Below are 10,696 nucleotides of genomic sequence, written 5' to 3' on the forward strand. Positions count from 1 at the left end.
TTCTAAATTAGCACCACAAATTCTATGGTTTTGATTGCAAACAAAAAAAAACAAACAAAAGCAATCTCAAAATCCTGGATGGACTGATCAGTGTGAAAAGATGTTTAATATTTTATTTTAACAAACACTCATTGAATGCTGAAACAAACAGCTGTTTATTGATATTTTAACAGTTAAATTACTTTATCAATAGATTCTGGCACAACTGGCCCTTTAATAATATTCAGGTTTTTGAAATACTGCTGTAGATTAAAGATAAAATTACTACATAAAATCCTGGGAAGTTATGGAAAAACAGTGTATTCTGATCCAAGGGATTTGCAATTCAGTCAGATACTTAAAAAAAATTTACAGAGGTGTGTGTGTGTTTGTGCATGAAAAAAAAAAGACTATTTGCAAGATGTGAAACTAAAACCCTGGAAGCAACTGAGATGTGCAAATACCAGCAGAAATGTTATTTCAAACAAGTAAAACTATGCAAATAAAAGTGCAAATGGAAGAAAAAAATTTAAACACTGAGTTTGTTGGACGCAGTGATGCTTATAAAGTCAAACTACTCCAAGGAAGCACCTTCTTTTAATGCAACTTTGTGCACTTAGGATGTCATCGAAGGAGCTCTCCAGCTCACCTGCAGATTCATGCATCAGGTGGAAAACATTTGGCTGCAGTTCTGTCTCCCACTCCTGCACTGGGCCGAGTTAGCAATACAGGCTAAAAGATTACACTGGGTTACAAAAAGAACATTTCTGGAAGTTATGTTTTTTTTTGTTTTTTTTATTAGGACTATTTTGCATCACTGAATCAAAAAATGACATAAATTTTTCTCAATCATGGCAGGTTTTTATTATAATTTGATTGAGAGAAATCCAGCCTTCTGACTAAATTGATTACGTTTTAGTGACATCATCAGTTCATTTCTGTTAATATTTCTCATCTCATCCAAAAACAGTTTTAGGGGGGAAAAAAGTTTTCTAACAGAGTGTTTTATTTAAATGTTACAAAGTGGGATTTCTGTAAATTGAATAATAAACACCGATAATGGTAAGGATATGTAAATTGAACATTTTGTCTTCATTGTGCAAAATTCTCCTGCTCATCACTGATCTCAGAATCTGAGGAAACCGATCCATATGTAAGAACAAGTGATGCATTTTGATGCTCAGGTTGCGTCCATAGTTCAGAAAATTGACCTGATTGAGCAAAACCAATGTGATTTTTGGATTCAGCACATCAACATTATCCTAAAACAGTTGAAAAACCCCAGACAATGTTTTGGCTGTTGTCCGGTGTTATGAGAAAGTCTGTCTCCTGGGAAGAAAACCTTAAAAGAAGTTTGATAATGACTCAAGTCTTTAGCATTGAGAGTCCACTTTGAGATCTATTTGAGAACATTTGGCATCGTCTGGATTGTTTGGCATCTTCTAATTTTTATGTTTTGGAGTATAAATCCTCCAAAACAGAGGATTTATACTTTAATGTGAAAAAATAAGGTGTTATTTAGGAAATTATAGAACTAAACAACAAAACATCACAAACCAATTTAAACTGACAAAATAAACATGCAACACACAGTGGGAACACATTCTTCTAGCATGATCAACATTATCCAGCATAATGGAGGAGAAAAAAAGACTTTCCACTATTTCTCAGCTCATTATGTGGTAGACTGATGGCTTCATCAGCTTGTGGGATTGATCTTTTACTCCATTAGAAAGGGCAGAGGGAGATGTTGCCATGACAAACAGGTCAATAAAGTGCCTCCAAGCCGTCTTTCTTTGACTCTCCTGGATTTGTCAGATTGACCACATTGCTTTACATCACCGTCATGTTCCCTCCAAACAGACATTACAGCTAAAAAAGACAAGCTAAAAGTAGAATAGGATGAGGAGCAGATGCTCATTTTGTGGCTTTCCTTCACTGATTTGAACGGGCTTTCACATCTGTTTAAACGCTCACAGCAGAGGTCCACCATGGAGACGTGCCCTCACTCCTCCACTTTGCCGCTCGGTATGGATTCAGGAGCGTCTCGGGTCTGCTCCTGCAGTGTCCGGGCGCTGAACGAGCTCTGCGCACGGCTAATCGACATGGACAGACTCCTGCAGACATCGCCAAAAGCCACGGCCATAAAGAACTTCACGTCATTCTGAAGCAGAAGCTGGTAACTCCTTCCAAACTTGGTTCCTGTCTCCTGTTGTTGAATCTGGAATTGACTTGTTGTGACAGTGTGGTACGAGACAGATGATCTGTGAAAAGATCCATCTCCTCCACCTTTTCCCTGAGGTGTTGTCGTCTGAAGAAATTCACTGCTCCCGCTCAAAAACAACCAATCAGAGCCAGAAGGAGGGTCTTAGTGCCGTCAATCAACCTCATGTACGCAGAGAAACAACTTAACCATTACAGGAAAACTGCTAAGCCATTGTCAGTGGAATTTATAATCAGCTCTGCTAGCTGTAGCGTAGCAGAGAACAAGAAAGGAGCGGGCAGCGCCATATTCAGGGTGATTGACAGTACTAAGACCCTCCTCCCGGCTCTGATTGGTTGTTTCTAATTAACACTGGGGAAAAGCAAAGGATTGTCTGCCTCATACCATGCTGTCATCATAACAGTACAAGTTTCAACAAATGTGTAAAAAATATTTCTTATTAAAGTTACATAACTCAGCTTTAACTGGTAGATTTTATGATAGAAGCGGAACCAAGCAACAGAAACTTTTCTAAACTTTCACAGCTAAAGATCAATATATCAATAACGAGGACAACAGAGTACCAGGTGCTGCCTTGCTCTCCATTGATTGTCTTCACACCTTGAGGTGAGGACGGTACTTCCAACGGGCGCTAGCTGTCCAACACTTAAACAATCCTTTAAATGCAGCTGCCAAAATCCTTTTTCAGCCTGCAACTATAACAGCGTGCCACATTAACTCGTTAAACATCAAAAACTCTGTTCTTACCGCACACTTTATTCATCCTTACCAGCAACAATTTTTGACTTTCTCTCATGTCTCAAGTCAACATATGGAGAATTTGTCCTCAAGGGAAATTTAGACACCCTAACAGCTGTTGAGATGTACTTATCGTCTCAGCAGCACAGCTAATTGAGAGTGACTGCAGACTGAGCGTGATTTGATCAGACTGCTGCTGCAGAGAGCTTGCTGTAAGCCTAGAACGAGCTGCCAGGGGAGCATTGGAGTCAAACACAGGTCTCTCCGCGGGGACCCGAACAAGCCTATAGCTGTAGCACAACAGACTCAACATGCACAAACGTGCATCTTCTATTAGGGTGATTAAAATTCATCTCAGCGGCCCAAATTGTGCACAAAGTCCACGCTTGTGTATCCTGGAAAAAAAATTCTCAGAGTCCTGGCCGCTAGCTGAGCTTTCTGCACTTTCATTAACCAATCTGCTACGTCTCCCCCAACCTCCAATTAATCAGCCCTTGATGCGTCAGTGATTTGTGCGCTAGCGGGGCATTGCTCTGTCAATAAATCCAAGATGGATCAGTCCCCTGCCTCGTTCACAGGCTGAATCACTCACAGGCCCAGCGTCACATCCACTAGCTGACTATGGCTTCACACTTCTTAGTTAATTAGCTGTGAACTGCTCCGGCGGGGGGGCGGCAGGGGGGAGTTGAATTATTTATTCAGGGAGAACAGAACTCAAATATAAACACAGAGAATGCAGTACTGCTACTCATAATGTGTTGTGTCCTTGTATTGCGAGATCATGCTTGGCGAATTACAGGCATAAATGCCTGTTATGTCATAAATGTATGAATGCCGTTTAATCAGGGTTGGAGTCTTTTACTGTGCGCTTTCAATAAATACAAATTAGTTTCCAACTGTATGTTTCTCAGAGAGAACAAGCAGCCGTTTATGTGCAGTACGCAGCCTTTGTGCAATGAATAATCCTATCCAAATCCGGGGAAGCCGAATGAGGTGCCGTAGTCCCACTCCTTCCTCTGGGATTTGTCGAGTCCACTGACTTTGCTTTGCATAATGCGTTTTGCAGTGTCATTTGCAGCACTGTTCAGCCAGGCGAACTCCAAAGATTTGTTTATTATTTGAATGACGGTGCCATTACGCTCACCCTGTTTGAGGAAACTGTTTCCTTCCCTCAGATTACACCGTAACAGGCTGGATGATTCATTTATCTTTGGAGCATTAAAGAAAGAGGAATTAGGTTGATTAAATCAGCTTCTGACTTGAAAGCTTGTGCCATGCATGCCATTGAATCTAATCTGTATCCATTTGATCGTCATGGCAACTCAGTTAACGCCGGTTTGCTTATGTACTTGGTGGCAAAGTTTTACAATTTGAGTCCAATGTGAAATCTAACACTAAGGGGGTTTACTCAGAATAAAATCAAAAATGAAATAGAAATACTATTGATGTCAGAGGTCTTCAGATTTACCCTAAATTCCTCATTCAATATGGCTGCCATATATTAAAATGAGCAAATAATCAATGTATTTTCCACTGATCAGCACCAAATTAAGCCTCCTTTTTTGCACTACATTATCTTATTTTTTTTTTACGTTAGCTTGCATTGCTAGCAGCAACTTGTATTGATCCTAGCACTTTGAACTGCCTTGTTGCAGAAAAAGTGCTATATAAATAAAACTTCTTCTTGCAGTATAATTATCCTAATTGTCATTAGAGTGAAAATGAGTTTGTGTCATATTTTAAACAAATTAAAAAAACTTTCTGCTGACATATTACAACTTCTTAAACAAGGAGCTCCATCTTCTCATTTGGTTTCCTTTGGACATGACATTACTTATTTAAACAAGAATATATTTTGGTTTCATTGAGATAAAAATCTTGTCATGACTAGTATTGCATCTTGTAATAATGATGGTGAAAATAAGAAAGTTTCTCATCATACCAAGTTTTTTTATTATCTTGTCATAACAGGAAAGTGTCTCGTTTTAACGAGATCGTTCTCCTGGATTTATGTCCCAGCTCTGGCAGCTAAACACGTAAATATGGAACTGAATTGCCAAAAGTGATCTGTATTGTTAGCAGTTGTTTCTCTGGAAATAATGAAATCCTTATGGTTTTCCAACTTTTTTTTTAAAGCAAGTTCATCTAAAGTCTGATGTCAATGGGTCTAACTTACTGAAATGACCAGTTTCTGTATTTATACTCTTTATAGGTATATGTTTGAGTAAAGTGAACATTGTGATTTTATTTTATGAACTGCTGACAACATCTCTGAAATTTCAAGCAAAAATTTAGTATTTATTTGCAGAAAATAAGAAATGGTCAAAATAACGAAAAAGACGCAGTGCTTTTAGACCTCAAACAAAGCAAAGAAAACAAGTTTATATTCATTTAGAAACAACAATCCTAATGTTTTAATTCAGGAAGAGTTCAGGAATCAATATTTGATGGAATCACTACGAGCTTTTCAATGTGGTTCAGTGCAGTGGGCTCTTCATTTTTCCAGAGCTACACTACTGTACATTAAAAAAAAAAGCACACAAACAATAGCAGGTCACCACGAATAGTCTAAACCAGCTCGCTTTCAAACAGACCAGGTTTTCCATCTTTCCTTCATTGCTCCAAAATGTTAGATTTCCTGTCCGTTGCAACAGAAATCCATGCCTCAGCTCTGTCTGCTCGCATTGCAGCAGTCAAACTAGATTTGAATGGAATGCCCAAGGCTCCATAGATCTCAGACATCTGTAAAATGATTTAGCATTTGTGATTAGTAAATAAATATGTCTCTTGTTCTTTTGAAAATGCCACGCTGTTCTGAGGCGGGCCATTAAAATTCTGCGTCGGGGCAGTTGGTAAATAAGCCGCTCTATCCCTCCTCCTTCCCCCCTCCTGCTCCTTCAACCTGTTGGGTCTGCAAAGAATCTCAACTGTCAATTAATGCATTCATGGTAGCCAATAGCTCATTTGCAGTTCTAGGAACAGCTCGGTGTCGTAATTGAGTCATGATTGGCTGTGTTGCTTGGAAACTGCAGACAGATCTCAGCGTGCTGGATGGTGATATTTTGATCCAAGTGAGCTATGTCTCATACATTTTGCAGATCTCTACAGCCATTTGTTATTGAAGAGGGAATGTATAAATTAGCGAAGGACCTTGACTGCTAAAATAGGCTATTTTTTTCTTTCTTTTTGCTGAACTTGAAAAAAAGATTGTAAAGGAAGTGATCAGGGTGTGTTTCGCTGTCAGTGATGCAACTCTTCACAGCTTCATGTCCACAGAAGCCAGAAAGAAAAAGCAGCAAATTATTACCCATAAGAATCTTGTTCTAATTCTGGATGCAGTCTGAATCAGCCCACAGTCCTCAAGTTGTTTCCTAAATGATATGTTTGAACTAAAAGGGGAAGATTGTCTGATTTCATAATTACCCTGATCATAGCCTTGTCTGTCTCTCAGCATGCAATTAGCAAATAGGCTGACTCTGGAGCAGCTCTGTTGTCAAAGTGAGACAGAAAAAAAAACAACAAAAAAACATGCTTTCTGTGAGCCAGGGGGCAGCGTTACAGTACACCTCCTGAACATCATGTTACAGCCCTGAAATTACAAGTCCTGCAAGGAAGTGAGAACCCTTAATTATTAATGTCACAACGGTTATGACAACACTGAATATTTCATCACCGTGCGGATGCACAGCCGACTTTATGGACAGTCCTCTCTACTTTTATGGCTTCGTGAGATGCTGCGGTAAATGGACGTTTCTTCTAAAACTTATGAGCCCACAGTGTAATATTTGTGAACACACTGAAAATAGCCTTACGGCAAAGACATGAGATGAACAGCAGCTTTGTGTGAATTCAAATGAACACAAAGCCCCACTTGAACCGTTTCTTTTGCGACTTACAAGAGGCATAAAGTTTATTTCCTGATATTTTTTTTTGTTGTTGCAGAAGATGCTTGGCTCGGGCGACGACAACAGTGTGTATGAAATGATGTGCAACGCAAGTAAGTGAGGACTGCAAGTGGTCTGCACTAGGTTTTAACATTTAAAAAAAAAACTAATCTCAAGAGTATGAAACCACACAAGACATGTGACAGTTATTTATTAAAAATGAAAGAAACCAAAATGGAAAAGCTGACTTTGAAAAACCAAGCACACCCATGATTTAGCAGCTGATACTGCCAGGAGTCATAACTCCTGGTGATCACAGGGGTTCGGTACCACAGACGCCCACAAACAGCTAGGATCTGTGAATATTTGAGATTCCCTCTAAAGTCGCTCATATCTGCCTATTTTAATAGTTCAAACAACAAATATACTTTGATATGCATTAATTGGCACAGTGGAAATCATCTTAGCATCTTAGACGCCAACATCTACAGTCTCCCTTATCTCTGCTTTTAGTGAAGAATAGTACTTTATTGATCTCTAAGGGGAAATTGCTTTTCAGTAAACAGATAATCATTGGAAAAGAAAATAAACGCTATTCCTAGTTTGACTGCCATCAGTGTATCAAGTAGCATTGCAGCTAGGTGTTTTAATGTCCCAAACTGTATTTTCTTTAAAAGAAATCTACATATGCTCTACAAAAATAGTCTAGAATAATTTGGAGTTGTGTTACACAGTAAAATCTGTGAATAGGTGAACCTACGAATCCTGAACCTTTAATAGGCGGGAGTCAACTTTAACTGTTTTGTTTAGGACTCTTAGGACTCTTAATTTGTTGTTTGTCTACTTGGTGTCCCAGTTTGGGTTGATCCTCAGCTTATACAGATGGCCTTAGTCTGACTTAAGAATACTGAAGATGAATCAACAGTTGACTCATTTACTGTGAAGCACCCAGTCTTGATTTATGAGTGCAAATCAGGACCAAACCATTTCCACCACCCCTCCATGTTGTACAGGAGGAGTAAAGCGTTTCAGACTTTTTTATTATTATTATTATTTCTCCAAACATCTCTACTTCTGTCTTAGCTGTCAAAAAGTTCATTCAGATCAATTGTTACTGCTGTATTAGTTTCATCTGGACAGAGGCCGTCCGTCCCCTCGTTGCTTTCCAAAACCAGCCAGACTTGTTCAGTGGTTTTCATGCCAACATGCAAACAGAGGCTTAAATAATCCGACATAGATTTGCAGATTGACCTGTTTGGTGATTGTCCACTCCTAGAAAGACTGTCCTCTGCCTTGTAAATAATAATTTCTGATTTGAGACATCATTTCCAATCTATCTAAGGCTGCGTTCACACTGCAGCCTGAAGTGACCCAATTACGTTTTTTTGTCAAATCAGATTTTTTTGCTGTGGCCGTTCACACTTCCAAATATATGCGACCTGTATGTGTTCTCTAGTGTGAACTGCAAACGACCTGAAAGTGTCTCGCATGTGCAGTAGAGGGCGCAATAACATCAGAGTTCTCAGTGTTTTGTCAACCGCCATAAAAAGAAGTAGTGCTCAGTGTTTGCGGAAGTAAACATGGAGGCTAATGGTGGAGCGTAGCTTGCACATTTGAAGTTGTTGTCTGACTTCAGTCAGTATGTTAACAACTTAATCCTCATTATTGTCCACCATGGTTGTTGTTTTTCTTCCTGCTTGCATGTATAGGGACGCAGAATAGTGACGTTTGTTGAGTATCAGTGATGTTCAGTTCAGATGAATGCGACCTGGACATTAGGTCGCATTTGAATCGGATACGTATCGGATATCCAAGCAGCCTGGGTCGCATTCGAAAGTAATCCAACCTGTGTTGTTCAGACTGTCATGAAAAGATCAGATACAGGTCGTATTATGTCAAAGAAAATCGGAATTGGGTCACTTCAGGCTGCAGTGTAAATACAGCCTAAGATTGATGGGCATCAATGGTTCATCTCTAAGGTCATTTATGACGTCTTTCCTCATTGGCCATGCACAGAGATTTCACACCAATTGCTCAGGTGTGAATTAACAGTAGCACAAGCAAAATACATGCAGCAAAAACATTGTGTGCATTAGACTCTCTTCATCATGGTCGTAGGCAAACAGAGACAATGTGAGGGGGAGGACGAGGATCTCTACACGCCACTCGGGGTGAACGACGAATCGAATTCCAACTTCAAATCTGAAAAGACCTTAGACCTTACCAACCGTCCGCCAGCACCCACACCGAGGCCTGAGTGCATGCAGCTGAAAGAGGGCAAGACCCCATACATTGCACAAGGTAACACCTTTTGTTGCCTGATTTATCTGCTTATAGATGCATTAAGAGATTCTTTTGTGAAGGAGTGTTTGATGCAGGAGGGGAGGAAGTGCCTAAAATGTGCACCGCCATTGTCATTGGAGTGCTGCCGAACACGGTGAAGAGCCTTTTGTACGACGCGGTTTGTTTTGATTCCATAAACCACATGAGCATGGTCGCTCCCTGTTGCAAAACAAACAGGAGCGAGGCTACACAAAGACACGTTCGCCTGCGTCAAGAGCCCGCATGTTCCCCAACTGTTCAATTTCAGCTGCGTGAATATTTTATGAAGTCGAAAGATTGAGAAGTGACTGGTATTATTAAGGTTTATAAATCATTAAATCAGCCCCTACTTGTTTTGCAGATCCAAACACATGCTCAAAAATCAATTTTTATTCCCACAACACAACATTACACCTGTTCTTCACCTTCACCCGCATGCAGAACCCATAAGTAAGGATCGTAACTGCTCAGTGGACAAACTCTCTCGTTCATACGGCTTATTTTCTTTGTATTGAGCTTGCATGCATTTGCTGAGCCACTTCTGTTCCCAATGGAGCTTACAAAGCAAAACAAGAAATTGAGTGTTTGGAAGGATTCTCTGTCTCCAAACCATCCTCTCGGTAATACAGAGTGAAAGAGAGAGAGAGAGAGAGAGAGAGAGAGAAAGACTGGGGCTACCACCATCTGCAACCAATCTTGAACGGGCCAAGGCCAAGTCAGCCAGAATAAGTCATTGCACATGTTTTCCACCGTCCTCGCCTGTCCCCAGAGCGTACAAGAGAAAAGGAGAGGTTTCCATCTATTGAGACAGGGCAGCTTTAAACCACAAGAGGATTCAGTCGAGAGATGGGAAACGAGAGACGAGGCCTGGGCCCGGATTAGGCAAGGAGCCAGTTACTAGATGCACGAATGAAGTAGACTTTCCTTCTGTTGATATTTGAAGTCTAACATGGAAAATTAGACATCTAAGTTAACCCCTTTTTTTATAAAAAGGCCCCTTTTTCATGCCTTTTCCTGTAAAAGTAGCCCTTCTTTGTACGCTGCAATGATGTCAGATCATCTTCCAGGGTGTGGATGTGGAACCACAATCCAACATCGGTCACACAGCTGCAGATTCATTGTTTTTGACAGCTGAACAGTGTATTCTTTCATTCTGTTAACCAAAAGTATAATTTAATTGGTGCATAATTCAACCCAGGAGTGTAATAGTCTGTATATATGCCTGCTTATACAGACCAGATGCAAATATGTTAGCAGACTTAAGTTGATGTATTGTTTTTTCTGTCCTTAGACTTTGTTTTTAAATGTAGCTTCTGGCTCCATCTTGTGGATGAAAAGCCTAATTACAGTAGAAACAGGATCTGTGGTGTTTTGTTTGTTTTAAACCAGGTTCTTGTTCTTTTTCTACAGTTTTTAAAAAGAAGAAAATACCCAGGGGAGACACTGATGTGTATTCACTTACATCTAAGCAGGGTGAGTGATGGGTTGTCCAGCAGGGCTCTGAAATTAACATGGAAAGAAATTGAGTGTTTTTTGTGTTTTTATTTGA

At 39.9% G+C, this 10,696-nt stretch overlaps 1 protein-coding gene across 1 annotated transcript in view; it reads left to right on the forward strand.

Annotated features, from left to right (window-relative positions):
* LOC103143425 (B-cell scaffold protein with ankyrin repeats) overlaps nt 1–10,696 on the forward strand; it is a 20,491-nt gene that overhangs the window by 7,254 nt on the left and 2,541 nt on the right. The window contains exons 7-10 of the mRNA XM_016675214.1: nt 1,959–2,158; nt 6,884–6,938; nt 8,944–9,126; nt 10,558–10,620. Of these exons, the coding sequence (XP_016530700.1) occupies nt 1,959–2,158; nt 6,884–6,938; nt 8,944–9,126; nt 10,558–10,620 (501 nt within the window). The remainder of the gene's footprint in view (nt 1–1,958; nt 2,159–6,883; nt 6,939–8,943; nt 9,127–10,557; nt 10,621–10,696) is intronic.

The sequence above is a fragment of the Poecilia formosa genome, unplaced genomic scaffold (assembly GCF_000485575.1).
Source record: "Poecilia formosa unplaced genomic scaffold, Poecilia_formosa-5.1.2 Scaffold111, whole genome shotgun sequence".
In the NCBI taxonomy this organism is placed as follows: Eukaryota; Metazoa; Chordata; class Actinopteri; order Cyprinodontiformes; family Poeciliidae; genus Poecilia; species Poecilia formosa.